The sequence below is a fragment of the Delphinapterus leucas genome, chromosome 12 (assembly GCF_059928025.1).
Source record: "Delphinapterus leucas isolate spDelLeu-1000000601 "Yukka" chromosome 12, BTC_Dleu_Yukka2, whole genome shotgun sequence".
NCBI lineage: Eukaryota > Metazoa > Chordata > Mammalia > Artiodactyla > Monodontidae > Delphinapterus > Delphinapterus leucas.
In genome coordinates, this window is record NC_143140.1 from 56,799,796 (window position 1) to 56,812,446 (window position 12,651).

General features: G+C 37.2%; 1 protein-coding gene across 4 annotated transcripts in view; it reads right to left on the reverse strand.

The window, feature by feature from the left end:
• TBC1D32 (TBC1 domain family member 32) overlaps positions 1–12,651 on the reverse strand; it is a 193,854-nt gene that overhangs the window by 96,292 nt on the left and 84,911 nt on the right. For all 4 annotated transcript variants that reach the window (XM_089921967.1, XM_089921968.1, XM_022555523.2 and 1 more), the window contains one exon: positions 6,583–6,671. In XM_089921967.1, coding sequence (XP_089778093.1) covers positions 6,583–6,671 — 89 coding nt within the window. The remainder of the gene's footprint in view (positions 1–6,582; positions 6,672–12,651) is intronic.

Below are 12,651 nucleotides of genomic sequence, written 5' to 3' on the forward strand. Positions count from 1 at the left end.
GGTCACGGGTTCGTGCCCCGGTTCGGGAAGCCTGTGCTCCGCAATGGGAGAGGCCACAGCAGTGAGAGGCCGGCGTACCGCAAAAAAAAAAAACAAAAAAAAACCATGGGAGTAAACCAAGAAATAGGAAATTAAATCCCAGGTAAAAGAGAATCCAATTTAGAAGAGAGAAGAAGCAATTCCCAGGATGACGGTGAAGGGAAATCCCAGGAAGGCTGATATATAAGGCTAAAAGATCCTCCAGTACAAACACAGGTGATATAAGAACAAAAGATAAAATATTACCTGATGTCCTTTAGTTTATTATTCACAAATATGAACAGGACATGGTCCCTGCCTTCAAGAATGTAAAAACCTTGAGACTATAAAATATAATTGGACAGAATGGTTATAAGGCCCTTGACATTTATGTTGCAAAACAGCAGTCCCCAACCTTTTTGGCACCAGGGACTGGTTTCGTGGAAGACAATTTTTCTATGGACTGGGGTGTGGGGGGAATGGTTTCAGGATGATTCAAGCGCATTACATTTACTGTGCACTTTATTTCTGTTATTATTACATTTTAATATATAATGAAATAATTATACAACTCACCATAATGCAGAATCAGTGGGAGCCAAGAGCTTGTTTTCACTTGCCACTCACTGATAGGGTTTTGATATGAGTCTGCAAGCAATTGATTTATTATGGTCTCTGTGCAGTCAAACCTCTCTGCTAATGATAATCTGTATTTGCAGCCACTCCCCAGCACTAGCATCACCGCCTCAGATCGCCTCAGGCATTAGAGTCTCATAAGGAGCACGCAACCTAGATCCCTCACATGCACAGTTCACAGTACAGTTTGAGCTCCGGTAAGAATCTAATGCTGCCGCTGATCTGACAGGAGGCAGAGCTCAGGCGGTAATACGAGCGATGGGGAGCAGCTGTAAATACAGATGAAGTTTGGCTCACTCACTGCTTATCTCCTGCTGTGCGGTCCGGTTCCTAACAGGCCACAGACCGGTACCAGGGGTTGGGGACGCCTGTTGTAAAACAATGCAATGTATGCATCAGGCATTATATTCTCTGGAACCAGACCATCTGGGTCCAAATACCAGCTTCATTAATTACTAGGTGTGTCATCTTAAAAGGCTTAACTTCTGTGGCTCAGCTGAGTCATTTAAAAAAATGAAGCTAATTAGAGTACCTATTTGATGGGGCAGTTCTAAAATTAAGAGATTTAAATGTGAAACTAATACCAGTACCTGGGACATAATTAGCACTATACAAGTGTTATGCAGCAGCAGACGTACTGTATTTTTTTTTTTTAGGACAGTCTGGAAATACATTAGTAGATACACAGAAAATGAAGTAAATGGGAAAAAGCCACGCAATTGTTAACTTCAGAAAAAATAAAGTAGGAAAAAGGAAATAGTCATAGTATACTACTTGGCCCATAAATGAATAATATTTATATAGACACAATAATGTAAACTTTCAATAGTGATTTAATCAAGATTGTGATGAAACTATAGAGCAGGGAGAGAGGGAGAGCAGAGAAAACCTAAGTCCTAAGACTCGAAATTCTTTAAGACAGGAGATCAGGAACTTCTCTGGTGGTCCAGTGGCTAAGACTCCACATTCCCAAGGCAGGGGGCCCAGGTTCGATCCCTGGTCAGGGAACAAGATCCCACATGTCATAACTAAGAGTTCACATGCCGCAACTAAAGAGCCCGCATGCTGCGACAAAGATCCCACACGCATCAACAAAGATCCCAAGTGTTGCAACTAAGACCCAACGCAGCCAAATAAAAATTTTAAAAGTATTCAAAAAAGAGATCAAATCTAAATTTCAAAAATCAAGGCATAGTATATAAGCATGTTATTTAAAAAAAACCAAATAACTCAGATACAGAGAACAAACTGGTGATTGCCAAGGGCGGTGGAGGGGGGTGGTGCGCAAAATGGGTGAAGAGTGTATTCCGTATTTGAAAGCTGCTAAGACAGTAAATCTTAAAAGTTCTCATCACAAGAAAAAAAAGATTCCTGTAACTATGTATGATGATGATGTTAACTAGACTTTTGTGGTGACCGTTTCACAATACATACAAGTATCAACTCATTATGTTACACACCTGAAATTAATACGTCATGTTAATTATAGGTCAAATTATCGAGGACAAAAACCTCACTGTGCCTTAATTAGTGCCCTTAAAAGACAGGTGTTCAAGAAAATAATTTGTACGCAGCATATAATAAATGTACAACTTTCTTTAAAAAGTTTCCAGGCAGCTGTTTTTAATCAACAGATTTAGCAAATGAATGTTAAACAAATAACCAAAAAGTACTTGGCAATGTGGTGGACATGAAAGTAAAAGAAAATGATACTCCCTTGGGAAGTTTAAGTTTTAGTCAGAGACAGAAATAAAATTAAGAATGTGTGAATGACAAAAAAGGCAAAGGACATTCAGGAAAATTATCAGAGTGTTCTTATAATAAGTCATGGAGAAAGTAATTCATGAAGCAAGCTTTTCCTTGAAGGATGATCCAAATTTGTACAAAGACAGCAAAAGTGAAGACAATATTCAAGACAAACAGGTATAGAGGCAATAATAAACACTGTGCTTGAGGGAGATAAGTCTAACTTACTCAGAGCATTAGTTCAGGCTGAGTAAGGTGGAAAATATTATACACAGGAAAGGTGGAGGTATTCTGGAGCTCCTTGAAAGGCCCATAATAGAGCCTGGAATTGCCAGTTATTTAAAATGGGAAGATGGAGAGCTTTATAAAGATGCTATTCTCGGGCTTCCCTGGTGGCACAGTGGTTGAGAGTCCACCTGCCGATGCAGGGGACACAGGTTCGTGCCCCGGTCTGGGAAGATCCCATATGCCACGGAGTGGCTAGGCCCGTGAGCCACAACTACTGAGCCTGTGCGTCCGGAGCCTGTGCTCTGCAACAGGAGAGGCCACAACAGTGAGAGGTCCGCGTACCGCAAAAAAAAAAAAAAGATGCTATTCTCTTCTGCATTAATTACCTCACATTTCTCATTATCTTAAAATCCAATTCCTCACTAGGTAGCCAAGTTAAAGAGAATGAGAACCACATCACATTTACACATTATTACACCTCCCACATGTAGCACAGAGCATACTGTCTAAAAGTGAATTATAATGCTCAAACCACTTGAACTGTTTTATATAATCTTTGTTCTTAAGCTCTAGGAAATGCTGGGGAAATAATTACCTCTGGAGTTAAAAAACATCTATTTGAAATTCAGCAATTCCTTCTGTTTCACTAGGGTTTCTTTTCCTTTTCTATAAAATTCATTTAGAATTTAAAATAGAAACCATATTATGATTCCATTTTTATAAAATATTTCCATATAGCTATTCTTCTGTCTGTATATGCATATAAGACATCTAGAATGATTTTCCTCAGTGTTAATAATATCACTTTCAGAGTTAGGAGGAATTTCATTTAATTTATTATATTTAATTTCCTGCATTGGTTAATTTCTTTATAATAAAGACAAATTATTGTTTGAAATACAAAGAAAGAAAGTTAAGATGACTCAATATTGAACAACTAAATAGATAGTTGGGCCACTTAATAAGATGGAAATGAAAGATTTGTTTTGTTTTTGTGGGAGAAGACCCAACAGTTCAATTTTAGACAAGTTTGTGATATCTGAGAAATGTATGAATTGAGATATCAGGATGCAGTCATATATATGAGTCTGGTAGCTCAGAATGGTAGTTTAGATCGGGGATATAAATTGGGGCATCCGTTGGCATACAGATGATACTTAAAGGCAAAGGAGTAAGTGGATGAACTAGGGGCAGCATGTAAAGAAAAAACGTGGACCCAGGACCAAGTCCTGAGTATTCGAACATTCAGAGGTTGCTTAGAGAATGAAAAGGAGGAGAAACTGCAGCCATAGGAGTATGTGGTATCACAGAAGCTAAAAGAACTTTCACATAGAAATGGCCCATTATGTCAAATGTTACTTACAGTAAGATGAGAATCAAGAGAAGAATCCACTAGATTCATCAGCATAAAAGTTATAAGTGACCTTGAGATGAGTAGGATGTGCAGTTCTGACAGAACTGTAAAGTCAGTGTCAAATCTAAGGGGGCTGAGGAGTAAGCAGAGGTGAGCAAGTAGGGACAGTTCGTATAGATACATTTTGCTGCAAGAGGCAGAGAAATAGGACAGTGACTGCAGAGAGATGTGATGTCAAGGACTTTCTCCGTGCGTGTGTTTTGTTTCATTTCATTGTAAAATGGGACATGTGAAGGCATGTCTGCACACTGATACCAGTAGTAGAAAAGGACAGGTTGGAAGTGGAAACAAAGAGGATAGGAGGGCTAATCAAAGGAGCAAGCTTCTTATATATTAGTCATTTACAATATAAGATTTGTAAGATCTTGGCAAATAAAAATTCAGAAACTTAAATAGAATGTGATGCTGTTGAATGTGAAAATCCACATTTCCTTAAGCCCCAAATTAGCCTCATCTAAGAGCTGCGGTAAACCTAAAGAAATTGTATCAAATTTACCATCATGCTAGTCTAGATTTCTGAAGCAAGGGGAAAAAAAATAAAGTGAATGGAACAAAGCAATGCTAAATGTAGAAATCAAACACATTAATGAGATGACTTACTGGGAGGGAACGGTACAATTAAAAACAAAAAACTGTGGGAGTGAAAGAAAATGATACAGGCAAAAATCTGAAATACATAGAAACATGAGATTTATATAATACTAAGCTATGATTTAAATTATCACCACTGGACCTCAGTTACCAATGCTAGACTGAAACAGTAGACAAATGAAAGTAAACTTTCATAGACAAATGAAAGTTTCATTTAAAAAATGAAAGTAAACTTTCATAGAAAAGTGAAAGTTTCATTTAAAAAATGAAAGTTAGCTTGAGATGCATAACTTAAAAATACAACTGAGTATTATAAGAATGGACTTCAAAATACCATGAAATTTCTTGTCAAAGAAAAATTTGTTAAAAGACACATAAAATTAAAATACAAACTTTTCCTCAAAAAGTGGTTTTGTCATTTTCTTTGTCTGAATGCTGATATTGTAAACAGCACATTTCTTGGCAGATGTGGAAGACTACTGAGATACTGAAAAAATGACGTCAATTTATTTCCTAAGTAAAACTCAAAAACCGTATACAGCAAGTAGACAGATATAAAGAAACGAAGTACTGCTACTTTATATCTATTACTAACATTTTTATAGTGCTTGCTATGTGCCAAGCACTGCTATAAGCCCTTCTAATTTTTCATATGTAAGTTTCATGGTAACTCTGTGAGGAAAAGTATATAGTTATCCTCCATTTTACAGATGGGTAACTGAGATCTCACTTCACAAAACTAGTAAACAGTAGGTAGACTGACTCCAGAGTCCATGTTGCTGACCACTATATTGCACGGCTATTATAGGTATCTACAATGGGATGGCAAATTTTCTAGTTTCCATTTAGACATTATGAGAAAGCATACACTATGCAAATTAATATATTTTATTCCCAGGAGCATTTTACTTCTTGGATTGCTTTTTACATGACTTAAAATCCTACAGCTAAATATTTTGCCAGAAGAACACCAAAAGAAAATATTACTCTATAAAAGAAAGAAAACATACAGAAAAAAAAATTTACTCAACATATTAATAACAAGAGACCAAAATCTATGTTCTATAATTAGAAAACTCAGAAACATACTTGCTATGCAAAAGGAGATTCTACTGATAGGTTTTCCCCAGAATTCCTCATCGCTGCTTGCTATATGATTATCTGATGCTATTCACAGAAAGTTAAAATTTAATGTGAAAGTACGTTTTGAGATAAAGAGCATACCACCACAAAGAACTATAATAGCTGCAGCTTTTTTTCCTACTTTCTTTGAACTATAAATCCAAAAATGAAACTCAGTTATTAATGAATGTAAAAAAAATGCTTAAGACTTATAATATACACTACCATTAGAGAAATCTAATTTTAGAAAAGTAATTGCTTTATTTCTTAGGTAGAACATTCTCACTGACTCCCTCCCCCTCATACTTTTAAAAGTTACTTTGCTAGTAGAAAGGAAATCATGAACCTATGAAAGTGAAAATTTTCTTTAATTCAGCTGCTTTTAAATGTTAAGGAATATAAATTCAACCAGAAAATATTTAAACCTTGGGTTAAAGAGTATGATTAACATTGAGGAGCAACATTTGGGCAAGATAAATCGTCCATTTCTAGGCCTCTTTCAAGACTACATTATGGCAGGAGTCCAATCCAACACCAATCCAGGGAAGCCCCAGCTGACTCCTGAGTAAACTGAAGAGTCCACAGGATGCCTCTAATGAATCGAGCAGAAGTGAAATACACTGTGATAATACAGAACCTAAATGTGGCAAAGGCCATAATGTAAAAATCTAGTGACTATAATTTACTTTGTAATATTACAGAAAGACAAATTACATTTAAACATGCTTTAAAAATTAGCTTATTTTAAATACTTTTTTAAAGTATATAGAACATATCCTTAACTGTTTTTGCAATAAGAAAACATCAAGTGAAATTCAGCATCTTACCTTAGACCAAAGATGTGTGATTGTTCATAGTTGAATAAAGAACGAATCTTGGCTTCAGAATTCAAAATTATAAGTCTGTCAATAATATCCTGTAAAAGAGACTTAGACTGTTCTTGGCTGAAACCATTTAAAGAAAATCAAATCAACAAATATTTATTTAGATTTGTGGTTCTCAAACTCGGCTTTGCATTTGAATGTAGGGAGCTGTTTAAAAAAACTTTTTTTAATTAAGCCTAAATCTCACCCCTAGAGATTCTGAATTAATTGGTCTGGGTGTGGTATGAGCATCAAGACGTGTAAACATTCCTGAAATGAATCAAATGTTTACCCAAAGCTGCTTATTGCAGCCAGTTAAATACTGTTTAAACTGCTAAAAATGTAAACTACCTTGAAAAACAAATATGAACTCTAAAAATGTGAAGCATGAACAGTGGATTTAAATAGTTTTATCTAGGAATTATTTGAGATTTTGTTAATAGATATTCTCTGCTCATGTAAAGCAGTGGTTTCCAACCCTGAGCAAACACTGCAATCACCTAGAGAACTTAAAAAGTAAATATAGGGCCTCCCTGGCAGCGCAGTAGTTAAGAATCTGCCTGCCAATGCAGGGGACATGGGTTCGAGCCCTGGTCCGGGAAGATCCCACATGTCATGGAGCAACAAAGCCCGTGCACCACAACTACCGAGCCTGCGAGCCACATCTGAGCCTGCATGCAACTACTGAAGCCCGCGCGTCTAGAGCCCATGCTCCACAACAAGAGAAGCCACCACAATGAGAAGCCCAGGCACCGCAACGAAGAGTAGCCCCCGCTCGCTGCAACTAGAGAAAGCCCATGCACAGCAAAGACCCAACACAGCCAAAAAAAAAGTAAGTGTAATAGCTGCCCAAGCTCTATCCCAAGGCAATTAAGTCACTATCCCTGCGGTATGATTCTGGCATTAACATCCTTGTAAAAGCTTCCCACAGTTGTTGCAATGGGTAACCATGCTTAAAAATCACTGATGCAAGTACAGAGAGAACCTGATGCCTAGGTGCCATCAATTGTTCCAAGCACTGACAATTTAAGCCTATCACAAAATTTTGAGCATTCTCTAAAAGCCTTTCTTTCTATAAGACCTGGCTTTTGTGCATATCTTTGGGTTCAGGCCTAAGAAATTTATTCATAGCAAATACTTGTCTCTCTCTCATTGATCATTTTCCTGATCAAGAAACTTGTTACTTTCCACGAGTTTAAATTCAAGATATTTCTGTAACCAACAGGGCAAAAGAAGAATGGTTATGCTAGGGAATAAAGTCACATAATATTTCCTGAGGTCTATGTAGATGATAGTACAAACATATCAAATACATAAGAGGCCAGGAAATAAGACTGTAAGGAGGAGGAAATAATGGATCTAAAAATCACATCTGAAAAATACTAAACAAGACACAGTAAAAACTGGATTTTGTATGAACTTACCAACTGAAAGTTTACATGGAACACTTAGGAATGCATTTACCATTCTACAAACATCTTGTAAAATGTGTAAATAATATTAGCACAAAGAGTTTACAATCAGCAAATATTAAATAAACTGCCTAACAATGAAGAATGAAAAGATTGCTATCTTAAACAATCTGTCCTTGTTGGCTGCTACTTAGCTGGACACTCATTTCAAAACAGTACATGACACCTTGTGACTCCAAAGTTCTAGTTCTGAATCTAAGTACTAGATACTGTAAGAATACAAGGTAGAGAATGTATTACCAACAAGCTAATAGCAGCTATCTATCAATGATAATGCATTTTCAGAGAACAAATGTTACAGTAAATAAATTCTTCTTCAAAGAGGATTACACCGATGATCACCACTTAGGGAAGTAAACACCCGGGAAGCCCACCTTATGGAGAAATTCAGTTTGTAAGCACTACAATGTGTGTCAATAAGGCAATCAGTTTCCTAAATTAAGCAACAGCTTCTGAGAAATAAGTTAGTGCAAGTAAGGCTTGAGACTCAAAAAGGAGTCTGAACCTGTGCTTTTTTAAAAGCATATTGTCTAGCTTGGGAATATGTTCAGTAATCTAGTAAGCCAGAATGAAACCACGACTGGAAAAACAAAGAGGAATATGCATTCTCGATAAATCAATATATGTTTGAGTGCCTATTCTGTTTACAGTTGTCCCAATGGCTGGGTTTGTGCTATCTGATCCCTTTTACTTAAGAAAGGGCCAAGTGAAGAGTGAGGAATATGTCAACCATAATGCCAATACTCCTATACCTGCACTATTAGGAGTGGTTTGTGATTGGTTAGTCCATAAACATCCATGAACAAAACTCAGTCTATTAAGGTCCTCCCTTGGGATTTTTCAAAGTGGGGAGTGTCTTAGTCCATTCTGGATGCTGTGATAGAATAGCATAGACTGAGTGGTTTATATATAACAGAAAGTTTATTTCTCACAGTTCTGGAGCCTGGTTAGTCCAACATCAAGTTGCCAGAGATTTTGTGTCTGGTGACGACCTACTTTCTAGTTCACAGTCAGTCATCTTTTTGCTGTGTCCTCAGATGGCAGAAGGGGTGAGAGCTTTCTCTAGGGTTTTTAATAAGGCACTAGTCACCCCATAAAGACCTTACCTCCAAATATTATCACACTGGGAATGAGGTTTCAACATATGAATTTGGGGGGTATACAAACATTCAGTCTATAGACAGGAGGTAGAGGAAAATGCCACTCTGGTGGTGTAGTGAGTTGAACGGTGACTCCCTCTAAAAAAAAAGATATGTCTATGTTCTAAATCCCCAGAACCTATGATTGTTACCCTATTTGGAAAAAGGGTCTTTGCAGAGGTAATGAAATTAAGGATCTTGAGAATAAGATCATCCTGTATTAGGCAAGTGGGCCCTAAATCTATTGACAAGTGTTCTTATAAGAGAAAGACAAAGGGAGATTTAAGAAAGAAAAGGAGACGGCCATGTGAAGATGGAGGCAGAAATTGGAGGGATGCAGTAACAAGCTATGAAATGCCTGAAACCACCAGAAATGAGAAGAGGCAAGGAAGAGTCTCCCCTGGAAACTTCGGAGGGAATGTGGTCCTGTTGACACCTTGATTTCAGACTTCTGGCCTCCAGAACTGAGAGAGGATAAATTTGTTGTTTTAAGCCACCCACTTTGTGGTAATTTGTTATGGTGGCCCTAGGAAACTAATACAAGGGGGGATGGTGAATGTGTCAGTATGGAATGACAAGTAGTCCCTCCCGTGTGTTCTTCTATAGAGGACACCATCTGCAGAAGAACATATTAATAATAATTACAGCAAACAATTATATAGCACTTATCTGCCAGTCAGTGATTTAAACTTTTATATTTAATTTAGTTCAATTCACTTAATTCTTACAACAACTCTGAGATAGTAACAGTATTGCCCTCTTTTTAACAGAGGAGAAAATGGGTCAAACTTGTCCAAGGTCACACAGCTTGTAAGAGGCAGAACCAGGAATCTAATCCAGGCAGTCTGGCTTCAGAATACAAACTCTTAACCACTATACTATGTATATGCCTTTCAATAAAGTCAAAATGGAGAGCAATAAAAAGAAAGGGAGTGGGGAAAGCAAGAGAGACAGATGTCGACCTGACTGAATTCAAAGTTCTATTTCCACTTGTCCCTGATTTTATTGCAAGATGGTAAGTCAATTCCTTTTTTGCCTAAACTAATTCAAATTGAGTTTCTCCAATAACTAAAGGGGTCCAACCTAATATACAATGTATATAAATAGAAAAGAAATAGAAAAGCAATTGAAAAATATATCTGTCAGAGGAAAAGAATATTTTGTGTCATTCATCTTTAATATACACAAGTACAAGTTGGAAGTTGTTCCAGGGCTTAGAATTTTGGTAGATATTCAATAGGAAACCATGAAGAGTGAAGGCCAAATATTCTTAAAGTACAAAGAATTTCTTAAAATTGGGAAACATAACACAAATAGAAAAAAAGCAAAAATAAGTTGAAAGACCACTATGAGAAGAAGAAACGTCAATGGACATTAAACACATGAAAAGATATTCTGCTCATAATGAGAAAAATATAAATTAACACTTCTTTCCTGTCAGACAAATATCTAAACCACCGACCACATTATCTTCTATGAGCCTGTCAGGAAACAAGCACTGTAATATCTTATTGATGGGAATGCAGAAGAATTATTCCCTGTGGTTGGAAATCTAGCAATACATACCAAAATTACATATGAATTTACCTTTCAATGCAGGGATCCCACTTATAGAAATCCAGCCCAAAAATCAGTAGTAGGCAGAATTCTAAGATGGCCCCAAGATTCTCAGGCCTTAAACACTAATGTATCAATAGGTAGTGCTATGAAGAGATTTTGCAGATGTAATTAAAGCCCTTAATTAGTTGATTTTAAGAGGGGATTATCAGGGTAGCTCTGATCTCATCACATGAGACACTTAAAAGCAGAGTTTTCTCTGACTGGTCACAGAAGAGGAAGTCAGAGAGATTCAAAGCATGAGTGAAGTTCTTCAATGCTGACATGGAGGGAACAATCCGACAAAGCCCTGAAAGCAGCCCCCGGCTGACAGCCAGCAGGAGATCAGGCACTTCAATCCCACAACTATAAGAAACTGACTTCTGCCAATAACAAGAACGAATTTGTTATCATGGATTTTTCCCCAGAGCCTCCAGACAAGCACTCAGCCTGGCCAACATTTTGATTTCAGTCTTTTTAATACTCTGAGCAGAAAACCCAGGTGCACAGTACTTGACTTCTGACCTATAATAAGTGGGTGTTTTAATTTGCTAAGTTGGTAGCAATTTGTTATGCAGCAATACAAAAAAAAAAAATTACAGACATACTGGTAAACACAAGATAAGCCAAGGCTATTAATTTTGGCATAATTGATAATAGTAAAAGACTGAAAGAAACCAAGGGTTCACCAATAGACAACTAGATAAACTCTAGTACATCCACACAAGAGCACTATGTAACTGTAAAAAGGCATGAGTAAGAGCTCTACGTACCACTAAGGAGTAATCTCAAAGATAGAGGAGCAGGACTTCCTGGTGGTCCAGTGGTTGAGAATCCATCTTCCAATGCAAGGGATGAGGGTTTGATCCCTGGTCCTGGAAGGCCCCACATGCCACGAAGCAACTAAGCCCGTGCGCCACAACTACTGAGCCTGTGCTCTAGAGCTCGCAGTCCACAACTACTGAGCCTGAGCACCACAACTACTGAAGCCCACGCACCTAAAGCCCATGCTCCACAACAAGAGAAGCCACCGCAATGAGAAGCCCGTGCATTGCAATGAAGAGTAGTCCCTGCTCACCGCAACTAGAGAAAGCCCGCACGCAGCAACAAAGACCCAACGCAGCCAAAAATAAATTTATTTAAAAAAACTAAAAGATCAATCCTAACATAAGTGGAAAGATATTTCTGACTATGCACTGTAGAACATCCATGAAAACTTGAGAACAAACATCCAAGCAATTGCGCTAGATTAAATAATTCATTTGTACTTGTGTTCCATAACAGATTTCAATAAAGGTAATAATATTAGAAATATTTTTAAAAACCATTCACTGGATATCTACTATATTCTATATGTAAATATGACTAAGATATCCTACTTGCTCTCAGGCCCTCACAGTATAGTAGGGAAGACAGGCGCATAAATGGCTAATTATAAAACTACTTAAGAAGTGCCAAGATACAGAAATTGAGACACAGGTGTAGAGAACAAACGTATGGACACCAAGGGGGGAAGCTGCGGGGGGGTGGGGCTGGGGGTGGGATGAATTGGGAGATTGGGATTGACGTGTATACACTGATGTGTATAAATTGATGACTAATAGGAACCTGCTGTATAAAGAAATAAATTTAAAAATTAAACAAGCAAAAAAAGAGAAGTGCCAAGATACAAGTAAGGATAAGATAAAATTGGAACACTTCAAGAATATAAAAGTTTAATAATAAAAATACCTATCTTTATATTTCATTCACATAAATCATAAAAAATTTCCCAAAGTAGAGAAAGTTTAAAAAAATAAAATGTTTAGGGTCAAAAGAATTAGAAG